Source organism: Taudactylus pleione, unplaced genomic scaffold (genome assembly GCF_031769625.1).
Source record: "Taudactylus pleione unplaced genomic scaffold, aTauple2 ptg000251l, whole genome shotgun sequence".
Classification (NCBI taxonomy): domain Eukaryota; kingdom Metazoa; phylum Chordata; class Amphibia; order Anura; family Myobatrachidae; genus Taudactylus; species Taudactylus pleione.
Genome location: NW_028284653.1, coordinates 9,680,563 through 9,708,171, shown reverse-complemented (window position 1 = coordinate 9,708,171; position 27,609 = coordinate 9,680,563). Strand labels below are relative to the sequence as shown.

Below are 27,609 nucleotides of genomic sequence, written 5' to 3'. Positions count from 1 at the left end.
ACTCTGGGAGGACTTTAAATCAGTGTGGACATCCTAACAAGATCCGGACCAGCACCTTTTCCGTTCTGAGACACCACTGGAATCACCCTCCATAGGAGGATATTACTGCGAGGACATCTTGCTAACCAGGATTGGTAACGTCTCTTTTAACACTGGATTATTTTCCGGAATCTACAGATTGACATTTATTATCCACATCAGTGCCTCCAGTATGAGTAAGATATCAGAGTCAATTGACTGAGAATTATACCTAATTGTGATATCATATCTGTGCAGCAATACAACTACTCCGATGTAAGGAGCGGTTTATTAATATTGTGTTTTATACGTGATGGAATAAATGTTTTTTTAACCAAGCCAGTTACCTATACATTTGTTATAGACTAATATATATTCAGGGTAATTTCCTGAACCCCACTCATTGCAACATCTTTCACGCTAGCGCTGTATACATTTTTTTTTTTTATCTATTGATTTGTATTAAGGAGATTAACACCCTCCTTTTACAGCTGCTTGTTGACAAGCGCCACGCTCAGTTTCTTTTCTTCGTACACCAACATACATCTCTGCTCTGCACAAGATCTGCGTCTCTCATCCACATGCATTACTTGTTCCCATGCACGTTTACAGGACTTTTTTGGGGCTGCATCCACTCTGTGGAATGCCCTCCCAAACACAATAAGACTTTCCGCTAGTCTCCAAACATTCAAGATTTCCCTGAAAACTCACCTCTTCAGACAAAGCTTATCAGATTCCAGAACTGCCCACATAACCTTCATAGCTTCCCTATCTAATTACATCCATTCTTACAGTCCACACATAACCTCACATAATGTTTCTTTCTGCACTTTAACATTCTCCTAACACTAGGCCAACTTTCCTGTGTGACTGGCTCATACAGCTCACTAAGAACCTCTGCAATCTGGCTGGACCAATTTGCATTATGTAGCACCTATCCTTGGGTATCACTGCCTATTTCCCAATAGATTGTAAGCTTGCGAGCAGGGCCCTCTTACCTTTATGTCTGTCTGTGACTACCCAGTTTTGTTCTATTAATGTTATTTCCAATTGTAAAGCGCAATGGAATATGCTGCGCTATATAAGGAACTATTAATAAATAATACATAAAATAAATAAATAATCTATTAGTTTTCATGCTTTTATATAAAGTTCCAATGGGTATAGAAAAAGTATATTTGCCGGGACAGCTCAGAGGAGGGCCGTAAACCGCTATCTTGCATTGGGCCTCATAAGGTCTTAAACCAGCTCTTCCACAGCCAGTTGGTATCGTGAGGGAGCTGAAGAGCACTCGATAGAAGATTTTTTTATCATTGCAATAAGTGGTGATAAAACCTATTGCCACATCTTGATAAATAAATATTGTAACATTGCTTCTAAAGAAAAGATGCAGATATTTATGAACACACCTGATTCTCTCAAGTGGCATCCAGCTGGTAGCATTGTTCTTGGAATAAGACACCACAATGGCTGGATCGGTGTAGCTGAATCGACATAGACCTGACCCTGTAAGATAAAACCATATTAAGGAAACGTTATATTGTGACAATGGCATTCATTATACCTTAATAGCCCCAAATGGCAAGTGACCCCTACATACCACACTCATTTTTTCATATGTTAAATTACTAAATCAATAATGAAATGACATTAGAGCTGTTACTGAATGTAAGCAGCAGATTTATCCATGCTTAAGATGCCAGAACTAATATAAAAGTGATAAATCACAGCTGAGCAGTGTAATGTGTTGAAGATTTCCCTGGGGAACAATATATGAGTTATGTGCATACCACAAAGATATGCTACTGACATATAATCTAAATATTGAAGACAGTGTAATCAATACTTTGTACATGTTTGCCTTACATTTAATTATATATATATATATATATAATTATAAATATATATATATATATATTTTAAAAAAAAACCACACATAATAAGAATATGCCAAAGTCACATCATAATAATGATACACGATAACAGCAGAGAAGGCACAAACATTTAATAGATGGTATGTAAAACTAAGGAGCCACCGGCACCAACATAATGAAGTACTCTAATATGAAAGCCAATTGCAGAACTGAATCAGTATAAGTGTTAAATATTATACCATAGCCTTCTTATAGTTATAGAGTTAGCACTGTGTATATGTTCTGATGCTTGTTTTGTTTTTTTGTTTTTAGTTAACTGGATGGCATGATAATGATTCATTCTATAACACATTGGTACAGGGCAGATGTTGGCATAATTAAATTGAGAGTTTTACATGCTTACTGAATTTTCAAGGTCAGAAATTTGCCATATTACACATCCAAGACTGTTGTGATCAAATAAAACTAAAATGAAAAGCACCATACAAAACCAAAAAAGTTTCCCTTTTAAAATATTTTTCTAATCAGAGTGTATGAAAAGAAAAAAACTAAAAAGATAAATGCACATCAAATACTGAAGGCACACCGCTATAAATACTGTATAAGTGATGTTGAAAGTAAATCTTTAACACATGAATCAAAAGCAACTAATAGACAGTTGGTTTAAAAGAATTTAACACATGAGAAAACTACCCATATGTATTAAACTGAAAAGTTAAAAAATTTGATTACAATTGACACAAGTAAAATTTTGGTTAAATAACAGACCATCATAAAATATACATGGGAATTGTAAATACTTAATGTATACAATTGCAACCCTAATAATCAGCACTTAATTAGTAAAGTGAAACATAATAATCAAAGGTGAATAAGTGTGAAAATGGTAAACAATACATCCAATTCAGATACTTTCCATCAGGACATACATTTATTATAATTTATCTAGAGACTTCACTAAGGGGCTTATTTATCTTTTAATTCTGTCCTTAAAACATATGGAAACATCTGTTTCCGCATGTTTAAGACACAGAGCCTGATTCAGAGATACACACAATGTTGATGTCGGACATAGTGGAAATTTTTTTGCTACTGCGCATGCGTAGCAATTGGTTAGCAACGGCAGTCGCAGAGAGGATTTACTCACAAAGTGAGTGACAGATAGTCAATGTTTGGGGGAGATAACGGGGGGTGGGTAGAAAAATGCAGGTGTCTCAGGATCATTTTCTGGCTATGCCCTAGTGAGCCTCTGTGAATTTGTACGCTGCTGGCGAGACCCTGACATCTTAGGTTAGAGGCTCATTCTGTGACAACATAGGGTTGTTCAGAGCTTCGATGTGTGACCGAAGTGCGATTGATATACGGCTGATGTTTTTGCTTTTGTACGTAAGCACCGGATGTGGGATACTGGGGGTGGGAGTCTCTGTGCCCAAGACAGCAGTTGAGTCATTAGCATAGTTTTGCATATCTGCTATGTACAGGATCGCAGTTGCAACATAATTAAGATACAGCCCTATTTAACAAAGCTATAAGACAGATATAATGGAGACGTTTCCTGCTATGTGAGCAACAGTGCTTGCAGCAGCATTATGTGTTTATTTAACAAGCTCCAAAAAGCTTAGCGTTTTTAATAGCTTGTCTTCATTAGCTAAGAACATCCACCTCTATGGAGAAAATCTGTCCGGTGAGTTAGAGCTCTTTCTGATGCACAACTATTTCAGCCTGTTCTTGTGCTGCTGGGTCCAAACTCAAAATTATAGTGATGCTGGGTACACAACTACCCGACACAGCAGCCAATCGACCGTCAAGCCACCCAAGTGGCCGATTTTATAAGCTATATACACTTACCAATCACAAGATATAACTAGGTGCTGGGTGGGAGGGATCTCTGTAATCACCACTAGAAGCAGCTGTAAATGGGTAGCCAGCCCAGTAAATCTATGTTTTAATTAAATAGTCGGAGTCCCCTGGTCTGCACCAGTTTATACAGCGCTGTGGTGGTGAATAATATCACACAATCATTCAATAAGAAATCTTATTTATTAAAAAACACATAATAGAATTCCAATTCACATTAATATCTAAGTAAGCATCCTTCTCACAAAAGCTACTTATTATTATTATTCATACAATATTCCCATATATATGCTAAATAACCTTACTTTTGCAAAATTCCAAGGATACTAATATATGTATGCAAAGTCCAAATCGGCCAATATATTTAAAACCACTTGGTGAAAAAGTCTATTTTGACTCTGTGTATATACACATATAAGTAGGGATTGGTGGAGCTTCTATAAAACTGTAATTGTTGCTCCAATGAATGCACTCTGAATGCAATGAATGCACGCTGCAGCTCCCCCTACATTCAGTCAGCCCAGCCATGTGAGAGCAGGCACTGTTGCTGGCTGCCTCATTCACTTTACAGTTGCGCGGCGATGGAGCGGTGGCCAGGGTGGCTTTCTAGGTACTCAGAACCCCCCCTGCATGCACGTATGCACATGCACTGATATATCTGCATGATATATCAGCATCGGTTTTGCTGCAGTGCTGACCTGATATATCTCACTCGCTGTGAGTCCAAACACAGTTTAGGAGGCATTCATCTTGCCTCCTGCCCTAAACTATCACTTCCGAAAAACTGCCATTTCTATGAAGCAGTTTTTCATAAGTGAGAAACTTTTAACTGCCTGTCTTTAAGCTGCACATGCGCTATCTGCCTGCCCTCCCGGCTCCAACTAACTCTGCCGGTGTCTGTCACATCCTTGTAAAGCTGCTTCCTCGGCTGACAGAGACCGAAGCACCCCACTCCCGCACGGGTGTCGGATGCGGACCACCCTCCACCCCCCACCCCCACACGGGTGTCCGAAGCAGTGACCCCAAGGAGGATGTGTAGTGTATTGCTGGTGTGCAAGAGTAGTAGGTACTGAGAAAATGAGGGAGGAGGACCGTGATCAAAGGGAGAGGGGGAGCGACTAACGGAAACCGCAGGGAGTGAGTCAATGTGTGGGGGGACCTGAGGGCAGGAAGTGAGAGTGGGAGAGGAGTCAGGAGGGTGAGGTAGGCTATTTGGTGACAAGGTTAGGTGGTGGACGGACATGCTTGTACAATCAGGTGGGGGACGGTGATATGTAGTAACCAGAGCGGAGGAAAGACCACGGTCATTGGCTGGCTGGAGTGGGTGGGAGGGAGTGTGTATGGAGAAGAGGTTGGAGATGTAGGAAGCAGTGGAGTTGGAGAGGACCTTAGGCCAGTAGGGTATGCACAGTGTGCAAACCTAAGTTAAGCATGCCCTTTTGAGGATCTTGAAATATATTAGCTATAAGATAAACTTTGCACCTTCATAAATCCTGTTCACTTTTTTCAGTTACTGATAATGAAGATCACATCTTTGTTTCAGTTACTTCTATATGTTAGATTTAGGGCTTCTCTATGCTAAGATGCATGCACCTCAAAATATAAAGAAATCTGGTGTACAACTGGTACAAACACTAGTACTACATAATGATTACTCATAAGTGTATAATAAACTTTAAATTAAATGTTGGTAGATATAAAAGCAAACCAATGATTACTACCATACAGAAAGATAATGTCAGTGACTTCAGCTCTCTGTAGCACCATAATAATTGCAAACTAAAGTAAAACATTTACACTACAATGGACTTCAGGTCTATGGGCTCTATTTATTAATATTATTTTGACTAAAATAAAGTGAAAAAGGGTGTTTTCACACCCTTTTCACATTATTTTAGTATCACCTATAGTTATTACAGGGCAATTGCAGTAGAATTCGTAATATTCTACTCCAAGCCCTAATTATCACTTATTTTTAGTAATCAGATCGCATTTCCCATAATTGTAATGGGAAATGTGATCTGGCCAAAGGTACTAAAAATAAATTGTGAAAAAAATACATGGGGAGGCCCTGTGATGATCTGGCCCTGTGAGGGTCTCCCCCGGTTACCAGACTCCTGCTCTGCTCTAACGGGGAGAGCAGAACTGGGAGTCGGTCCCAGTAATCAGCTGTGTGGTCTAAACAGACCGCAAGCTGATTACTGTACAAAAAAGAAAAAAAATTGTCCAAATTTTTTTTTACTTACCTGACTCCAGAGACCGGTGATCGGGCCTCCGGTGATGTCTCCCCTCCGGTCAGCTGGTCTCCCATAGTGCACTGCGGCCCGGTCATCAGGTGATCGGGTAGTGCAGTATGGGATATCACCTGACTGGATGCATGGAGGACATCACCGGAGGCCCGGATCATGCAGGTAAGTGCTATTAAGGGGGGGGTCGCGGGGTGTCCGCGATCACAGGGGCGGGGCTTAGCGCCGGGGGGGTAGCGGCGGCGGCCGGTTGGCGCAAGCACGGGCACTTTGCTACGGTATTCTTTTCGAAAATACCGTGACTAGTGTGCGGAGGGGATTCACCGGGAACAGAGCTTTATCGCAAGCTCTGTCCCTGCAAGGGATTTGTAGTAAATCCCTGTGATATTGCCTGAGGGCCTGATTCAGACCCGCTCGTGAGCGCTATGCACTCGCAAGCGGGTCGATGGTGGCCCAGTGCGCATGCGCACGACGGAGCAGGCTCCATCGTGCGCATGTGCGAGACCCGGATAGCGGCGGGCAAACCGTCGCTCTGGGTCTCGTACCAAAAGGGCGTGCTGTCGATGTTGAGTGACAGCACGCCCCCTTTGGTGGGCGGGCTGGGGGCGTGGCTGCCCAGACGGAGGCGTTCCCATGGGAAGTGATATCAGTGGGAGTGCTTTTGGGCTTGCGGCAACGAGACCCTACCACAAGGGTCTCGTCGCAAGCTTGATGGTCGCGATGGTCTTGACCATCGCGACCATCATCATGGCCGCTCGCTATAGCTGTATGTAGTCACCCACAGCTATGCGAGCGGACAGGAGGCCACTCTAAAAACAGAAGGCCGGCCATGATTCAGAGCGATGCTCTCTCAGAGCGTCCGGCTCTGAATCAGGCCCTGAATTCGCAATGCGAATTCAGTCGTCAATATCACACTACAATCTGCATTCAATATGCGGATTGTAGTAAATATAGTAAATAGATCCCTATGTATCTAAAATACATATGCACATATACTGTACATTACATACATACATATGCAAATAACTGTAACACTATAACTATACACTGTACAACAACAAATGAAGGGCAGTGAAGATGACAATTTCTGATTATTTTGAGTCCATCTGCCTCAGCTGCCTGTGTGAGGCAGAATGAACATCTGCCGTCCATCTTTGTACTATACACCACTGTAGGGTTCCAAATTTTAATCATATTCATTTATTTTACTTAGAGGAGTCACGTTCAGAACCAATCAACCTCATCTTTAGTTTGTCAAATACATTCATACAGCATGAAAGATGAAACTAAACATGATTCTATACAGTAGAATGAATAGACACATAATGAGAGGAAGATTAACACATCTCCCGCTATTTTAATTAGCAAAATTCTGCACCACTGCAAAATCACCATTAGTTCTTTGAAGCAATACATTATTTTATATTTATTTAACCACTATAACTAAAAGATATAAATGAAAGTGACCAGTGTATTAACACACATTTTGAGAAGGCACGTTTTAAAAAAAAGATAATTTTAATATGTGTAAGAAACATGCCAAGTAAAGAACACAATGCTACATTTGCATTAAAGCCAATTTTTTAGTATTAAAGCAAATGCTTTAAAATAATGTCAGCGACACTTTCCTGCTGAGCTGATGCATCGATGCATATAATGGCATCACCATGGATTTTGGAGAACTAAAGTCCATATAATACTAAATTTGATTCAAAGATCTTTGTTTTTCGATCTTATAAGGTTAATAGTATATGAAGGCCTAGATAATAAAAATTTCATCTAAAAGCAGAAAAAAAAAATGTTATTGCACCCTCGGGGCTCATTCAGAGTTGAACTGAAGTACATTTACGGAGCGTATCTTGCATGTTTTCACTTTGCGCATGCCCTGGACCAACCACATACAGAGCTGGACGCATCTTGAAACAGAAGTGCGTCCATTTCGAAATAGACTCATCATCCTTCAGCTTCAACTCAAAGCTTTATCCTTCTCTCTGACATTCCCTGCTTTCTAATAAAATAGAGAATAGTCTGAATGGGAGCTGCTGGCTTCCATGTCAGGTAAATTCCTTTTCTGGAGGTTTCTTTGGCACGTGGGGTGGTCTAATTGGCATGTGAGGAATTGTCTGGGGCATGTGTGGAGGTCTGACTGGCATGTGAGGAATTGTCTGGGCATGTGTTGAGGTCTGAATGTCACAAGAATAGGTGCATGGGGGCTTATAGAGATATCTCAGTGGCATGTGGGGTGGTCTGAGTGGCCTGTGGGGAATGTCTGAAGAGGTATTTGGGAAGGTCTATGTGCCAGGTTGAAAGACGTAACGGCTTTATGGAGATCTCAGTAGCATCCAGGAAGGTCTGAGTGGCATGTGGGGAAGTGTTGGAGTCATGTAGGTTGGTATGAGTGGTATGTGGGGGGTGGGCATGTCAAGTGGTATGTAGGGCATGTTGGGAACGTGAGGGTAATTCTAATTGGCACTGGCAAAAGTCTGTGGCATGTGTAGAGATTAGGGGGCTTTAGGGAGGTTTGAGTGGAATGAGGGGAAATGTTGGAGCATTTGAGGAGATCTGAGTGGCATGTGGAGACATGTGTGGTCTTAGTGGAATGGGTGAGATAGGGGCAGACATGGGGGAGTTCTGAATGGTATATGGGTAGTGAAGAAACTGTACATGTGTAATCTGATGGCTCATGGGGGCATTTTGTGGCAAGTCAGCATCAATCTGTCTATCATTTGCATACCGTGGAATTTCAGAGCAAGTATGGGTCAGGTGGTGGTATTTTGGTATGTGATGTGGGGATGTTGAAGTCAGGTAATTTGGGGATTTTTTATTTTAATGCTAATGTTCAGAATTTTTGAGAGTTGGAAGGTTACAGCCCTTGCCGGATGTCAGGTTGTCCATTACTGCTTAGTTTAGGGGTTTAACCTAAAGTGTAATACATGTACAGATTCCCAGAAGAGCTTAAGGAAACAGCTGAATTACATGTGGGCATTAATTATTTAATAAACAGGACATTGTGATTTGTAATTTAAGTAATGAGTGCAGTATTATAGATTTAATTAGACACAGGATCACAAGGCTTTATTTTGTATTTAGGAAACAATTTAACATTATGTGCTTATCTCTATTACCCACAAGCCATTGGTACCACTAAGGACCCAATGCTATTTAGCACTCTGCCAGGCATATCTAGGTGCAGGGTAGCACGGGCTGTTTCCGAAGGGGAGGGTTTTTTTTTTTTATCTCTTTGTATAGCTCAAACTGCATACAGACAGGGGCTACCCCTACCAGCAGCATTTCCTCAAAAAGTCCTCCACATGCCAATGTTCTGTCACGAAACTCAATTCAAAAGAAATTGCAATGTTTTTGTTCATTTATAGCACATAGCTACTCCGACGGCTCCAGCGGTGTCTTCAGGGTCCGGTGGTGATGTCCTGAATGATTGTGCACTCTATTCGCATCGCTGTGCAAATAAGAAGCAATTGACGCTAAAAAGACACACGAAAAGAAGCTCTGCTCTACATAGTCACACAGGGCTCACACGTTATGTGTAACGCGACTTGTAGTGCACGGAGGATAGGTGTATGTGGACACATCTGTATGTAAGGTAAAAATAAGGGGGAAGTTAGGAAGTACTGGTGAGAACATGTTTTCAGTCCCTTTCCAATCCCCTCCTACCATCACTCTCCCAAAACCTGTGCACCTCGGATACTAGGGTAGCCCTCCTCCTTCAGCTCCCAGTAGTCTATAGAGGTACCTTCCTTTTATAACTTCCTACCCTCTCAGCATAATAGCTGCGGGGAAATGTCAGTGCCAGCAACTCAGCTGCTCACTGCCATCCCAGGACACAGGCATCAAAGAGGAGAGCCGTGCAGAGGCAAGAAAGAAGAGTTCATTTCAATGGGGCACAACAGGCAGGTCACAACGTCCCATACTCAGTCCTGGCCCAATATAAATGTGCCACACGTACTTTCCTGATGATAGCCCTGGGTTACACAAGCCTCACATCAGTAAATATCTCCAGAAGTTCAAAAAAAGATCAATGATCTCAGGTCCTGATTCAGCAAGGATCGCTGATGCGATCGCTGTTGCAATCACATACGCAGGTCTGCTGCGAAAGTATGCTAATATGTGAGATCTCAAAGCACTCCCACGGGCAACATGCAGACGTCCACTTCCCCACTCACATATCCGTAATACCTTGCAATCCAGCCAAAACTTCGGTAACATTGAAGTACATCGGTACCATTCGCACATTTACAGCAGGACAGACCTCACTTATAAATTGCTAACTTTCCTGTACACAGTGAGTACACAAGCTGCACATACCATCGCAGTGGCTCATTTATGCACGGCCCTGTAACGGCATTCAAACGAACTGGCATGCCTGCGTTTCTCCGACCACCCCCTCATCACCACCCCCAAACAGTCACTTCCTGTCAATCACTCTGCGATTGCTCTGCGTGGTCTCCGTGATCGCAGTGCGATCGCAGTTAGGCATCCACGCACGCGCACTACAATGCATACAGATGCGCAGTATGCAACAACCGGCTGACTGCGTTCGCGTTTGCATTAGCGATCCTTGCTGAATCAGGCCCTCAGTTTTTATAGCAATTGAAACTATAGTTGTGCAGTTCAGGCTCCTCCTGGGGTTGATTTGTTACTGCAGTTCCACCTCTTCCTCATATGGGGCAGAGTTTGGGCCTGTTTAAGACCTCATGCTCAGGGGGTCATTCAGACCCGCTCGCGAGCGCAGGACGCTCGCAAGCGGGTCGATGTTACCCCAATGCACATGCGCACGACGGAGGGAGCTCCGTCGTGCGCATGTGCGAGACCCGGACATCGACAGCCAAGCTGTCGCTCCGGGTCTGGCACCAAAGGGGGCGTGCTGTCGATGGTGACTGACAGCACGCCCCCTTTGGTGGGCGTTCTGGGGGCGTGGCTGCCAGACGGAGGCGTTCCCATGGGAACGCCTACCGTCTGGGTCCGGCCCCACTGACATCACTAGTGATGTCAGTGGGAGTGATTTTGGCTCTGATAGAGCCAAAATCACTCCAGGCAGGGCTTGCGGTCACCGAGACCCTACCGCAGGGTCTCATCACAAGCCCGATGGTCGCGATGGTCTTGACCATCGCGACCATCTTTTTGGCCGCTCGCATATGCTGTGGGTGGACACCCACAACTATGCAAACGGCCAGGAGGCCGCTCCATTTTTAGGTAGGAGGGCACTGATTCAGAGTTAGCGCTCTGGTCAAAGCGTCCGGCTCTGAATCAGGCCCTCAGTTCCTTGTTGGATAGTGTTTGTGGCATTTGTTATGACCACACCTCAGTGCTGTATCCTCTGTAATTTTGTATATACTCCTCCACTCCTGTTTCTATGTGTTGTGCTATGCTGTATTTTTCCTGGAGTACTGTAAAGCTGGGTACACAGCATACAATATATTGTACAATATATCTTTCCGATGTGGAGCCGAACAAGATATCGTACATAGGACCTCATTCAGAGCCGCTCGCAAAATGAGAGCGCTCGCTCTGAATGAGGGCGGCCGCTTCTTCTTTAAAAGCCAGCCTCCTGGCCGCTCGCTAAGCTGTGGGTGAACACCCACAGCTTTAGCGAGTGACCAAGTGATGGTCGCGATGGTCGAGACCATCGCGACCATCGGGGCTTGTGACGAGACCCTTGGGGTTGGGTCTCGTCTCCCACAAGCCCCAGGTACAGTAGCTTCCTGCGCTAACAGAGCAGAAAGCTACCTACTGACATCACTGCTTATGTCAGTAGGGCCGCCTACAAATGGCAGGTGTTCCTTCAGGAACCCCGCCCACCCCGCCTACAAACCGGGGCAAGCTATCGATCAACATCGACAGCTGCTCCTTTTGTAGCGAGCCCCGGAGCGAGTGAATTTGTCACTCGCTCCGGGGTTTGCGCACGCACACTGCAGCTGCTGTGCGTGAGCAGGGCCTCACCATCGACCCGCTTGCGAGCGCATATCGCTTGCGAATGGGTCTGAAAGAGGTCCACATTGTATGGTGTGTATGCCCGATCCGTCTTTCCCGGCTGTCATTCATTGAATTGCCCATCTGCTGAGCTGGGACAATTCAATGAACAATGTGGTGCTGTTACATGCCGTATGTAATGATAAATCACACCATCGAACACCAGAGCATGCAGTGTGTATGACGTGTGCAATGTATCATTACATTGCTTGCTGGATTGCTGGGTCACACCATTGTATGGTGTGTACCCAGCTTAAGTCATAATTGATACAACATGGACTTCACCAATAGCATCCTAATTGCAAATCCTGAGCCAATTTACAAACACTTTTGAATTCTCCATTGAGCAGCACATAGTAGAACCAGGCAGAGGGTAAAAGCTGGGTACACGATATGTGTACTGAGCGATGGCCGACATACCGGGCGGCCGGTACACATTAGTTGATTCGGTGCCCAACCGCACCAGCCTCATCCTGCTGCATGGGGTCATCAGTCAAAATGTCAGAATGAGCTGCATGTATGGCTGACCTGATAATACTACTGACGACCAAACAGGAGTATGCATGGCCCGACCATAGAGCATACACATTAGACGATATTGACAATATATCGGACTAATCCGTCGGATCGGCCGAAATATTGTCTAATGTGTACCCAGATTTAGGCTACACTAAGAATAGCACATGTGACAATGTTACACAACGCTGCAGGGCACTATTGCATTTCCTCCTCTATCATGTAACATAGCCTCATAACCACTAGTCAACTAAAGGATTGTAGTTACAATGTTACATGTACTTGTTCTATGTTATCACACTGTCACATAGAGGCACAGCATGCTGCACATCACATCACAGACTTACCAATAGAGAACTGGATAACAGATGCAGTAGTTGTGTTAAGACTGGCTGTTATCTGAAAACAAAAAGGGCATTAGTTAATAATCTGGTAGTTAACTCAGTATTCAGAATAAAACTGACTAAATTATCTGCATGTCATTTCAAGAAACATGTATCTATTTTTGCATATTGGGCCTGATTCAGAGCCACTCGTAAGCGGCAGCTCGTTCGCTCTGAGCGATGTTTGCCCAACTGCGCATGCGTACGGATCGTTATACGCATGCGCGAACCAGTCTGTGCGGCCGAAATGCATGTGCTCGCAAAATAGCGAATGCCTGCTATTTTGAGTGACAGAAAGAGGCGTATGTGGGTGGTAACAGGGGAAGGTGCTTGAAAACGGGGAGTGGAGATCCGATCGCAGGCGTGCTTAAAGGTCAAAACGGGCGTTTTATGGGTATGCATATTTAAAACAGCAGCGTCATTGACCACGTCACTGGGTTATTTTATAGCCAGAACTGCTCGCAAAATTGTGGTAGCAAAAACCAACCACAAGAATAGCGAGCAGCTCATACCCTGGTCGATGTACTCGATTAATCTAATAAATAGCGGACATGACGTAGGATGCGAGCGACCAGGGGGCGTAGTTTCCCAAAAAACGACCACAAGTTTTGTACGCTCGTTCAGACCTAGAGGCGTGAACAGACCGCAAAGAGCGAACGGTTCATTTGAATAGCCACCCCTATTTTCTGGACGAGCGAGCGCTAATTGCGTCCGGCTCTGAATCAGGCCCATAGTGTGCAGTTCAACCTAAGAACAAGTAGGACACCTGCGCCACCAACATTATAAATCCACTGGTTTGTAATCATAATACTTGCCTTCAACCAACCATATAAAGTGTAGTAAGAGTGTGTGTTTCCAGTACGAAGAGTTAAATAAGTAGTATAAGGAGCTGAACTGGCCAAATACGGTACAGGGGACATCCCTCTCTTACAATCTAGAGACAATATTTAGAGGAGCCCTGCTTCCTGCCCCTTTAAATGTCAGCTATTGATGTCACAACGGTGTCAGTGGAATAGAATCTCCCCTGAAAGCATTACAAAATCATTATCTGATGTCTACGGCGCTCAAAGGGTAGAGAGCCAGATGCCTCTTAGAAGAGCCAAAGCAGCAAATGACATATACGGGGATGGAGAGGGCAGCCAGGTGAGCAGACAGACTGGGCTGTTTCCACTGTAGCACATGAAGCCAAGATGTGGTGTCCATGTCTTTATTTCATTTGGTTAAGTTAAGCCTTGATTAAGTTAAGTGTGTTTAATGTGGTTAATTAACAATAAACCAATGGATAATTCTGCACCTATAATATTGCATTCAATTATGCTGTATCGACCAGTTACATTTAGTTATTGCACCACCTCATTAAAAAATTACTGGAGTGGCTGCTCTCAAAGGTAATTACCATTCGCCTTAAGCAAAGAAAATTGCTATACAAATATAATAAAAAATAGAGCGCCTAAACTCCAATAAAGATAATATATTCAACTCTCAATTTCAAACAATGGGCCTGATTCAGACCCACTCGCAAGCGGCTGTCCGCTCGCAAGTGGGTCGATGTTGTGCTCTGCGCATGCGCATGACGGCGGGAGCTCCGTCGTGCGCATGCGCCAGACGCGACGAGCGAAGGACTTTCCTTCGCTCGTTGTGTCTGATCAAAGGGGGCGTGCTGTCGATGTTGATTGACAGCACGCCCACCAAATAGCAATTCCAGGGGACCTTTGGTCCAACACACCGTGTCCTGGTCTTTATAGAGCAGGATAAAAGTGCATTGTGGAGCTCCTGGAGGGAGAACTCTGGTAGGTACGGGGTGTGTTCTTTCGACAACCAATTGAAGAGTTAAAACTTCACAGCCATACATGGGGTCTGATTTAATCTGGGTACTAATTCAATAGCAGTTGCAATCTCTCACAGATCTACTGATCATCTCAGAAAAGATGCTAATGACTCAGCTGCCACCCAGTACATAGATTCCCACTGAAAGCATCTCGCATCCGCCACTGAGGCATAAAATCAGAAACGTTGAATGCAGATCAGGTGGCCACCAGCCTTCTAAGTCTAAGCTGCCGCAGATACCGCGGGTCTCCAGCCACACAGAGGGCTCCCCTGCTGCAAGCAAGAATGCAGGGCTAATTTATGCACGTCCCAGAAAACAGTGTTTAAACGGTCCTGACACACCTGCGTTTCTCTAGCCAGCCCCCCGTTACCTCCCCCAAATGCTGACTACCTGTCACTTTGTTAATGACTCTTCTGTGCGCGTGTAATAGCAATACAATCGCTGTGAGTGCGCAGTGTGGCTTACACGCATGTACAATGGCCAACAATTTCTCAATCTACATAAACATTGGCATTTGCATACAGGCCCATTGTAAGCAACCAGGACTCTAGGAAATGGTCTGGGTTAAAACCCTTGGCATTTTCAGGTACACCAACCAGGCGAATATTGTGTAGCCAGACTCGTCTCTCAATGTCCACGAGCTTCTATTGACAAGCCAAATTCTTGAACTCTAAGGTGGTCAGGAGATCCGATTTTAGAGAGACCTCTAGGGTTGAGATACGATTTTCAGTTTCTCCAATGCGGTCCCTTATTTTTTGCATATCTTGCCAAATCAATAACAGATCAATATGGACCTCAGCAATATGATCTATCACTCTCTGTTTAAAAGGCTTGATTCAGATGTGAATGGTAATGCACAGCCGCAAGGAAGCAGTTGTGTAGCAGGAGGATGTCTGTAGGAAATAGACAGCTCCTGCCTGCATCACCATTGCAACCAAAGCTTACTCATCCTGGTAAACCATCGGTTTATGTACATATCTAAGTCAGGCCCAGAATTGGTGATGGCCTGTAGTAATTGTTCCATATTGACTGCAGGGGTCTCAGGCATCCAAAAGGAGTGTTGCAGTAAATCATCTGAGGGTGGGAGTCAGACAAGGATGGACCCGGTTCTGGAACAAGAGTGGAGCGAGCATTGCCACTCATAATAGCAACGGAGAGCAAATGAAAGAAGTGACAGCAAGTTCAACAGTCAACAAGGAGTAACCAGACAATACAGGAGCAAGAAGTAGCACAAGCAATGAAGAAGAAGGAATGAAGCACCAAACCTGCCAGCAGGAAGTCCGGAGTTGTGGGAAAGTGAAATGCAAAAGCACTACTCTGTAGCATCCATGAGACAGAAGGACCCCAGTATCAATCAGGAGAACAAACGCAAAGGAGACGTAGGTATATAGCTAGATAGCTCCAGGTGTCAATGCGGGAAGAGGGAGAACATGCTCCGACATGTATATTCCCCTCCCAGGTAGGGCAGCGTGGAGGGGGGTCCGGGCAAGATGACGTCAGGAACGTAGCTGCAGGGGAAGACCACTGCACCACAATGGGAAGAGCTCTCCAGAAGCAGCATGAAGGCAGAGACACGGGGCACCACTATCCAACATAGCCGCGCTTTCAGGAAAAGTTAGAAGAATCCAGCCCTCAACCAAAGCAGGTAACTGCAGGAAGAGAAAGAAGGCCACGGAGAAGCCTGTCACCACTTCAAGACCAGCACCGGACCCTCCAAAGGTAAGGAAGGCACCACCACAGTGAGGAAAGCACCACAGGCTGGGATCGGAGGAAACGGAGAATGCAGGCGGTCAGAGGATGATCAGGCTGTAGTACACATCCAGCTCCATATACAGTTTGACTTTTGATTGCACGGTCAAATTCACCGGAGTGAATCTGACAGACTTATACCACATACCACCAAATCCCCAAATAACTTATAAATTGCAATTACACTGGATTTAACCATTTAAATAGAACAGAATAAGATACAAACCATGTTTAACAGCAAGCTTACAGATTCAAATACAGTAACTACATTGAAATTAATAGTGAACCCCATAGGAACTGGCTCAATGGGGTGGCAAAGGGTCAGTTCCTCCTTTGAATGTGAACGCGCAGTAATCTGTCAAAGGAATATAAAAATGCCCAACATCACAAGAAGTTCATACTGCCCTAAGGAAATGTCATTTAGACTCAAAATGTGCTGGCCAGATGGACATTTGATCCGAACAAATAACTTTTACAAGACTACAGCACTTTTGGGACTAATGGTGCATACACACGGTCACATTAAAAAATCATTCAATCATTCATATCTGAAGGAAAATCTGACATATCTAACATGTCTGAACGATGAACGACGTGCGTTCCGCATGGTCAGATAACGATATCTGACATCTGATGTAATTGCAGTCAGACTTGGACGATTCCATTCATTTTAATGCAGTCAAAAATCGTTCAATCGTTCAAATCTTTGGTCAAATCGTTCAATCGTTCATCTGACAGATCTGACCAAAAATGACCGTGTGTATGCTCCATAAGGAAGGAGGGTCTAGAGCCTACCTACCTTTTGTACCACTGCACCTTTTGAGCTGAAATCTGGTACTTATTAAACCTGATTTTAAAAGATAATGCACTATTTTAGAATCGTTTATTTGCATGAGATGTGAATGTCTGCAGCAAAAAAGCCCGACTTAGGGCCTGATTCAGAGATGAACGCAATGGGGATTACGGATGCAGATCAAGCGATTATTTGCCAGTGCGCATGCACATTAGTCGCACTGCACGTGCGCAACGATCGCATTGCAATTTCGGACCCAGAGAATCCACTCGCAAAGTGAGTGACAGGTAATCAGTGTTTGGGGGTGGTAAGGTGGGGTGGTCTGAAAAACGCGGACGTTTCTGACCCTTTGAACAACGTTACATGTGCATGCATAAATTAGCCCTTGCGATCTCCTATGCAGCATGAGAACCCCCTGCGAGTCAGGAAAGCTGCCAAGTCTACGGCTGTTATGACCTGCTGCAAGGGCAAGATGGACGTTCGACGTGCGTTGATGTTACCGATATTTACACATGTAAGCAACATCGTACACATGTAAGAAGGCAGCAGTGGGTGATCTTTGGAACCTTTAGCATATGTTCGCAGCTGCATTGCTTACAAAATCACAGCTGCGATCGCATTAGCGTCCATTTCTGAATCAGACTGCTGTTTCAAGCTGATCGGACGTAAACCTAATGCTTCTATTTATACAACTATATGCTTCTATTTATACAACTATATGCTTCTATTTATACAACTATATGCTTCTATTTATACAACTATATGCTTCTATTTATACAACTATATGCTTCTATTTATACAACTATATGCTTCTATTTATACAACTATATGCTTCTATTTATACAACTATATGCTTCTATTTATACAACTATATGCTTCTATTTATACAACTATATGCTTCTATTTATACAACTATATGCTTCTATTAACAATTATTAGCTTCTATTAACCTTGATTGTATAGAGTAATTTGAGAGAGCTTAGTATTAATGTTATTGTGACACCCCAGTTTTATGCTTGTTACTATGAAAGATGGAAAGGTGAGCATGGCTTAAATAACCCTGGAAGGACTTTTGATTTCATTTGGTTGTCTGGCTATGACCCTCCCACTAAGGTTAATATAGATACAAAAATAAAAGTGTGCGGCCATATTCTGTATGGTGGTGTGTTATGTCAGGGGATATTATGGTTGACACAGTGAAAACATGGCTGAGTCTTGGTGCAATGAGTCATGATGGTGGCTTGCACTATAAGTATAATGGAGGAATCTATATTATAATTGTGTAAGGTCTGTCTTGTTTCCAACACGCATGCTCAGTGGGAGCTGGGGAGCATGCCCCAATGGCTCCCACTGCTAGGGAGATGGGACATACCTAGGAGAGGAGGACCAGGATAACGGGAACAAAATAAGTATGGGTCCCTTTATTAAAGCATCATATAGGATTAAAGAATAATATGGCAAGGCACATAAGAACTAATTAATGGGGATAGGCAAAAGGGCTTTGCAATTATGTTTTTCATTAGAAGTGTATGCCACTATGTAACTGCTGTAGGAAAATCTTCTCAGTGAAATGGTTTTTGAGATAGGGAAGACCTTGTCCCAGGTGGTAATAAATGGACACTAATAAAATAAATGTTGAGAACCACTACTCTAGGCGAATATATAACTACACCCTGGAAAGGGAAATTTACCACAGTACATGGCAATAATGAATAAGTGTGTACAACATGTTATGTACTCTCCTTAAATGTAAAAGTAGATATCAAGCTATGGAGAAGTATATTTACCTACATACACAAATTGATACAGTAATTGTTTGAACATTACATACAGTATACATAGGCTTTGTAGTTTCTAAAATGTTTCCATTTAGTACGGGGGTAAGTGCCGCATTGAATGAAAACTGTAAGGAAAATAATTTTTTTTGTTTCTAAAAGGCACTGCCAAGATGAAATATTAACTTACCAGTTCTCGTAGCCCATAAGGGTCACAAAATGTGACAGACCCGGCATGCATAATTACACCACACAGCTCTCCAACTTCACAATTACTACATGGTAACCTGCATAATAGAAAAGAATAAGATATAAAGTAAAACCTGAAATATGGGCCCATTATGGTCAATGTAATGAACATAGTAAAGATACTGCATACATGTTGGATTCTACTTTATTGGCTATTGAACCCCTCATACTACATATCCCAGCATGCCCTGCCATAGTTTTACTTTTTGCCCATGCTAAAAATGTTGCAATGCGTGCTGGGATTTGTAGTTCAACAACAACTGGAGGGCCGCTTATTGGTCACCTCTGGTGTAGAGGAATACAACAGTGACTTTCCTTAGAATGACAGTACATCTCTTAGAAAATGGCTGTTTTGTTTTACTTTTATGCAGGGAACATCAGTGATCATTGATGTGATATCACTTTAAGGGTTTGGAGTAATAAAAAACTACTCCAAGCCCTTAAATTTGCATTATTTTAGTATTCAGATCGTATTTCACATACTTATAATGGTATATGCTATCTGTTTCAGAATTACTAAAAGAAATTGTGAAAAAATACAGGGAGGGAGCCCTGCAATAATGTTATCTGGAATTAGCATTATGCAGGTTTTTCCCTAGTCTAGCTCAGCCTTCCCTGTCTGCTGACAAGGAAAGCAGAGCCCAGAGTAGGCTTCTGTGAACAGCTTGTGTGTCTAACAGAGCAGAGGCTGATTACAAACTAAAACCATAACAAAAACACTTACCGGCACCAGGGGCTGGTGGTCAATGAGCTCCTTCATGACTTCAGTCAGCTGATCGCTGGGCTCCTGCTCAGTGACCCCGGTCAGCTTCTCAGAGATGCCAGTTCAAAGCACAGCGCAACTGACCTGGGTCACGGCGCTGGAGCCTGGCGTTCAGCTAACTGGGTCATGGAGGTGATCACCATGCAGGTAAGTCTTAGCTAAGGAAAGTGGCTTGCAGGGAAGGGGGATGACTGCAAGGGGGAAGTAGCTGCAGCACAGTCTCACTGTATTTTTTGTTAGTCTTGATGCCACTTGAATCTCTCTCTTACCCTGCAATCCTTTCATGCAAGAAAATGTACACCTCCTAGGCTAATTTATTTCTTCCCTTTTAAAGTCCATTGTAATTTTAAATAAAAGGCAAATTAAGAGTAGATGAAAGCTGCATAAACTTAAGGATAAGTAAGGGTCCTGTTATGAGTTTCAGTTATGGTGTCATTCAGAGGTTTCGCCCAATAGGATGCTTGAGGGTGAGGGTGTTTGGTTAGGGGTATTTATAGCTGGAGGTTACACAGCCTCTTTTCTATTTGGATGTCCTGCCCTCCATCCCACCATGCTCTCCTTTCATTTTTTTTTGTCTGGCAAATCTCAATTCTTTCTGAATTCTAGTGTAAATGAAGACTGCCGCAAAAGCACTACATCTCAGCGGCCACTTGTGGTAAAAAGACTCATTGTGGGGCACTTACTCTTTGATATACAATGAGTTTGACCTGGCTTATACAGGGGGGCCTGGGCGCTTGTTTGCAGAAGCATTCGGACTGTCCCCAAATAAAGGGAGGTGAGTCATCCACAACGTAATTGCGTCAAGGGGAAACATTTTCGTCATTCCACATTTTATTTATGGTTTAGAGGCTAAAGCTGAGATTTGTAGCACCTTTATTGTTTCCTTTAGTTATTACTTAACAATTAATAAAAGCCTTGACCTTTTTGCCAAAGCTGTGGTATGCGCATCTTTATTTCAAGTTAGTTAAGTTTAACGGTTGTTATTAAGAGTTAATTAGCAATAAACCAGTGAATATCTTAATGGAAATTGTTGAAGTCAATATCTGTGGCCATATCCAGAACTTTACTGCCTTTCTTTTTTTCTTATTTTCTTACCATAAACTCATGTACTTCAAGAGGAAAGGAGCAGTTATGACATCAAATAATGTGCTTATTTCATTGGAGCATTTATTGCCTGAACAGAGGTAGGGGTACTTGTATTAATCCAAATAGCGGTTCTGCTTCCTTACTGTAGGCTCTAATGAAGTTCTCATTACTCACATCTGTTTTTGTTTTGCTCTCATTGTTTAAATTATATATGGTGCCTCCAGTATATGGATTGCAACATTACAGAGTCTATCTCTCTAGATACCAGTCCATGATTAAGTCAGACCCCACAAATGGGCATCCTCTTACTTTAGCTCCATTGTCAGGGCTGACGCGATGCGGTAAGCAGTGCAGGAGGGAGTCGGGCTGGAGAGGTGCCATTCCTGCTATGCTGGCAGCCAGCTATCAACGGCTAGCTACACTGCTATTCCTGTCACACAGTATGACAGGCAGAGCAGCAAGCAGCGTCATGGATATCCCTGGGTCCCCTCCCCTAATCTGTGCTTGCTAGTCACCTACCTTCTCTGCTCTGTCCCAGCCTCCTCTCCTCCATTAATTTATTAGTGAATGTTAGGTTTCTTATATGTCACTTTATACATTAGGGAGATTATATAATTTCTATTTTATTTTTGTCTAATATATCTCTTCCACCAGGTAATTTTAGAAAGGAACAACCCAGAACTTCACAGAGACAGCCAGCATAAATGGTTGATCATTTCTACACTGTGTTTAATAAATGTTAACTCTACAGGATGGCGTACTTTCACAACCTGTATTCCCAACAGTGATCCTATGATCCAGGACCTCACTGCAAGAAAGAAATACCATATTTAATATGATCCAGATAAACCATTACAGTAAAATAAATAAACTTAATTATCTCAGCTCTAACTGGTGCTGGTATGGCATGGGTATGGCCGTCACGCAGTGTGGTAAGCAATGGTAACACAAGTGATCCTGCCTGTTCTGGGGTCTCCTGAGAAGTTGCCGCCTCTCTTAATCCAGTTCTGAGTGTCCCCCAAGATATATTCTGATCTACTGGAGGATACTTTGAAACTACAAATTATCAAAGAAAGGAAGAGAAAAATGATTTGTCTCTCATATGGCGCACTCATTATATAAATTATAGTACTTATAAAATGTAACTTTTATTATTAATTTGTAAAATGTCCATATCGTGGACTAGGGTGAGCAAAAAATAAGTTAAAAGATAAAGAAAAAATGAATTTTCCAAAAAGGGTGCAGTAAATTGGAAATGTGCAATAAAATCAGAGATTAATCCCGCTGTGTGTCTTCATTTATAACTTCTATTCATATAGTATGAAGTAAAATTATTTAAAATCTAGACGTTGCCTATAGTAGTTATAGAGATTTTAATCATCCTTTACCTTAGGGGCTCCATATCTATAAGGAGTAAAGAGGAGAAGGGAATTATATCTAATTCCTTACAATTTCCGTTTTCCAATATGGTCTGAAGAAAGTAGGATGGTTAAAGTATGCTGCCAGATAACATTTATTAAGTCATATTATATTTATCTCAAGTGATGGTCAAGATGTCCTCAAATAGCATACATATATGCGGATATATTTCAATCTGGATTATGACTCACCTCCAGCCTCTATATATTAGGGCAGGTTATAGATAATATAGTATAGGAATATGGTCCTTGTTGAATATAGATTTATACACCACTGAGAATCATTAATCTTGTATAATCCATCCCATAATGTTGAAGTATAATCTTATACCTCAACATTGTCATATGCTTATTATTTTTGGATTACAGAAGGTTCTCCCAATTAACAAATTCTGGTTAACTCCAGATTAATATATTGGATGACACTGTTCTTTATTATTATAATTCTATATTCTACCTGGAATCCTACATGGGATAAATGTATTTATTGTCAGAGCAGTGTGAACCTATAATTTGTATTCAGTGGTTCACATATATAATATCCCTGAATATAAAGGAATCTTATTCACAGTTTAATTTCTGTAGCTGTGTCCTGTGGAATTTAATAATTATAGTTGGAGACACTGTTGCATGTTAGCATTGATACATTTCCTTCTAATAGCCTGTTATTATATCATTGTGTTTCTATATAATCTTCGACATATTGTAGGAAACAGTGTTGCTTCAGTGTTAATTGGCTCTCACAGATAGAAATAACCTTGTTTATATAAGGCATAAAGTACCACTAAATTGGTTCTCTATATGTAGCCTGTTATTTATCACTGTGTTTCTATATAATCTTCTACATATTGTTGCTTGTTAGTGTTAATTGGCTATCACAGATAGAAATAACCTTGCTTATATAAGGTTTATATAAGGTATAAAATACCATTAAATTGGTTCTCTCTCTTCAGCTGTAATAGCCAAAATAGTTGTATAATTTGTCTTAATTAGATCTTGTAACTATTAGATTTTGTAACATATTTACATTCCAGACACTTATCTACAGCTTTATTGTCTTTGGATGTATATAAGTTAAAAATCACATAGATACTCTTTAAAACTTATGGGTCTTGTATGGATTCATTTGGCAGGAACTAATTGTGTTCATTTAAACCCGCTGTATTAGGTAAACGCTGCTACCAACAGGCTCTACCCTGTTAGCTCTCCCTGTATGGGATCGTGACAGCTTTCTATTAGTAATTGCTGTCTGTATCTCCCAGGGAGATCAGCGGTTAACTGTAAAACTATTGGTGCAATGCAGAGACTCCCTTCACATATCCATTGGATAATTCATCAATATTTTCACAACATCAAAGAAATGAGTTAGGTACACATGGCGGGCGTTTCGAGTTTACAAGCTTTTTTGAATGCAAGCCGATTGCCTCTACCATCCGGAAGATATTAATATTAAGGGACCAATCAAGTTGCATTTCAAAAGGTAAACACCTTATTTAAACGTTTAGAGGACGGACTTTCACATTCAAGCAACCTGCTAACTCAAACTGCCTTAATTTGATTGTACATAGCGCACTTAGGAATTTTCTATGTGTTTATGGTGTATCAGTTCCTTCTAATAGAGGTTCCTCCTGTAGTGCTGCTTATCTTCCAAGCGTGAAATTTAGGTCTTTTTTTGGTTTATATATATATATATATATATATATATATATATATATATATAAAGATGCTTATTGTTTAGACACTATCTTAGCAGCAGAAGATATTTATCTTACTACATAGTGCCCCCAAATTATCTATATATAATTACATTAATTGTTTCTCCCGATCACATAATATAAATTATTAATTATTGCTAGAATAATCAGGATGTTGATTATGGGACTTTCACTATCCCAAAAGTATATACTAACCCTATCATTTTTTATTATTATTATTATTATTATTATTATTATTATTATTATACATTATATAGGGAAATTGTATATAGTGAATTATACTATACTATAGTGTATTAAAATTGCTACTGTGTAATTTCCAATTTAATAATATTATTTACTAATTAAGAAAATAATTCTAATACTTACAACATGAAAATATATATATTTGCTCTTAAGTGTATAATTATTGATGAATGTAATTAGCATATATAATATATATATATATATATATATATATATGTGAATATTGAAAAGAATAATGATAAAAATATAATCAATTAAGATAGTGTAATTAACAAGTGAAGACACAGGCTGTCCCCATTGCCATCCCTTTAACCTGGAGGTAGTAACGTTCATTACATATAAAGTAATTCTTAGCACAAAATTTCAAAGGGTGGTCAGAAAGTCATTAAAGTCATTATGTACTCCCATGTCAAGGAAGTATCTAATGGCTTCTACTCCATTATTGTGACTTATGTTTGTATACAGACTTTCAATGTCACATGATATCAACCATACACCTGGATTGACATTTAAATTCTGAAGTTTAGTTAGGACATCCATCGTGTCTCTCACATATGATGGTAAAGGCAGTACATGTCTGTGCAGATGTTGATTGACAAACATGCTGGCCTTTTCTGACAAATTGCTCACTCCAGAGACTATAGGCCTGCCTGGAGGTACTATTTTGTTTCATGTTTTGGATTTCTCAACCTAAAGGTGGGTACACACCTGACAGATATATCTGCAGATGATGGTCATTCATATACACTGAAAGACCACCATCATCTGCTGCTGCAGTGGGTTGAGATGGACTGGGGGCGGGTAGGGGGCATGGCCTAATCGCAGGAGGTGTGACCACACCCCCTTCGGGGGAAAAAAACATTTCTGATGCAGCGCTGCACGCTGGGAGGGGGGCGCTTTGTGCCCCTCAGCCTGGTGCACAGCCAAAGGGGGGCACGATCAGCATGATTGCTCCCCCCCCTTTGGCATAGGAGACTGCTTAGGCTGCTGCTTTAGCAGCCTTGGACAGTCTCCCAGTGCAGCCCAGCACACAGCAGCGTGTGCTGAGCTGCTGTGGATGGGGAGCTATGCTGGACACGGGTAAGCAGTACCCGCTTGCGGCCCCCCCCCTCTCCACCCCTGTGTACGGGTGATCGGCTGATCGCCCGTGCACACTTGCCGATGGACAAATATATCTGCAGGCATATCTGTTCATTGGCTGTGCAGCACAGCCAATGCGATATGTCTGTGAACGACGTTGTTCACAGACATATCATCTGTACACACTGGCTGACGGGGGCACGATATATTGGCCGCTCAATTGATCGGCCAATATATCGGCCAGTGTGTACCCAGCATTAAGGAAATCAAAATCCTTTTTGTTAATAATCCCATTATGAAAAGCTATATTAATTAGGTTATTATATTGTCTAAGGAAGTTGTGGGTTGGACTGAAAATTAGTTGTTTGTAACAACTGATATTATTCAGTTGTCTGTTAAGTTCTTCAATGTACATCTCTCTTGGTCACAATAAGATATTGCCTCCCTTATCAGAAGGTTTTATCAGTACATCCTGCCATTTGGAAATTTGTTCTAATGCATTTCCTTTCTCGTGATGTTATCTGTATATGGTCTCCTATGGGTAAACAGTTTGTCTAGGTCTTTTGAGACTAGATTCTGGTAAACCTGAACTGCAGGACATGTTTCATTGTCCGGGAAAAAGGTTTACTTTTTTCTTTAATTTAGCTCCATCAAATGGTCCCTGGGTATTAAGGCAGAAGGAGTCATTCTCCTGTTCCAAGTCTTCCAATGTTTGTATTGCTAATAGATCTTCTGATTGAAGGGTGTTGCAATCATGGTTGGATGTAGAGTGTTGTTCCTTCTGGGGGATTTGATGAGAAGAATTTTTCTAGTAAAAAGGTGCAGGTCTTTTTCACATTCCAATCTGTCAAATTCTTGAGTCGGAGAAAATTAAAGTCCGTTAATTAAGATACATATTTGGTCATCATTTAAAATCTTCCCAGTCAGGTTTATAATCCTTAATGTATCATTGGGATTATTAGTATTTGATGTTTCATCCACTGTTACTTCAGATATTTCCTCTGTTCTCTCGGCTCTTCTCTCCAATCCAATAAGTCTCTTTTTCTCCTTCCTCCTCTTGCCCCTACCGATCTTCTGCCATCCATTTCCATATTTTCTTTTGCTACTTTTGAGGATTTGTTTAAAACATCCATCCTGTAGGTTCTAGTTAGGGTCATACTATTTTCCCCTTCTGAAGAGTCCATCTCGGATGTGGAGTAGTTGAGAGAATTGGAAATTCCTTTACGTTGTGATTGTATATTCTATTTATAGATTCTATTTTGTAAGTAGTCATCTCTGTCACTTTGGGGTTTTCTACATTTTCTCTCAATTATATCATTCTCATACTTTTCAATTTCCTTTTTGTATTTATCATACCTGTGTTGAAATTTGTCCATGGATTCAAAATATTTCAACCTTTCTCCCAATTCCAATATTTCTTGTGTCAGTTGGATAAGTATGATGTCGTCATGTTTTAACAATAATTTAATTAGATCGTTTTGAACATTGTGTCAGGATAGTTTCCCATTTCTTTTTCATTTGTCATTAGCTAATTAAAACATAGGGAACAACTTTAATCTCAGCCCCCTTGGGATTAGATTATTTTTTAAATAATTGTCAAAAATTGTTCTGTTCCACCAGGTCTAACTTTGTCTCATCAAAGTTAACTTCAATGTATATAGGTCATCTGACCAATCCTTCATTATTGGATCTTTTCTCTCTGGATTCTCATTGAGCCAGAACTCTGTGGTGTTTCTGAATTTGTCACGTCTGTCCTCCAAGTCCTTACTGAGACTAAATGATGCCATCATAGGATGGTAGTACAATTAGGTTATAATGTAATATTTACTGATTTAGTTAATCTTTAAAAAATACACAAAGTATTTTCTGATTTCAGAAGTATTCTTAAATATTATTGCTGAATTAGCTTGAAAGAATAATGCCAGATGTAGAAGAAAACTGAATTAACAGTTATTAGACTATCAAATTAGACAAAGGAGTGTATACATCAGCACACATCATTGATATCCAGTGCTAACACCGTAT

The 27,609-nt window shown here is 41.6% G+C and overlaps 1 protein-coding gene across 1 annotated transcript in view; it reads right to left on the bottom strand.

Annotated features, from left to right (window-relative positions):
• The window catches only part of RELN (reelin), a 640,798-nt gene that overhangs the window by 369,780 nt on the left and 243,409 nt on the right, over positions 1–27,609 (bottom strand). The window contains exons 7-9 of the mRNA XM_088480241.1: positions 19,218–19,314; positions 12,847–12,898; positions 1,428–1,524 (exon numbers count right to left, since the gene is read on the bottom strand). Coding sequence (XP_088336367.1) covers positions 1,428–1,524; positions 12,847–12,898; positions 19,218–19,314 — 246 coding nt within the window. The remainder of the gene's footprint in view (positions 1–1,427; positions 1,525–12,846; positions 12,899–19,217; positions 19,315–27,609) is intronic.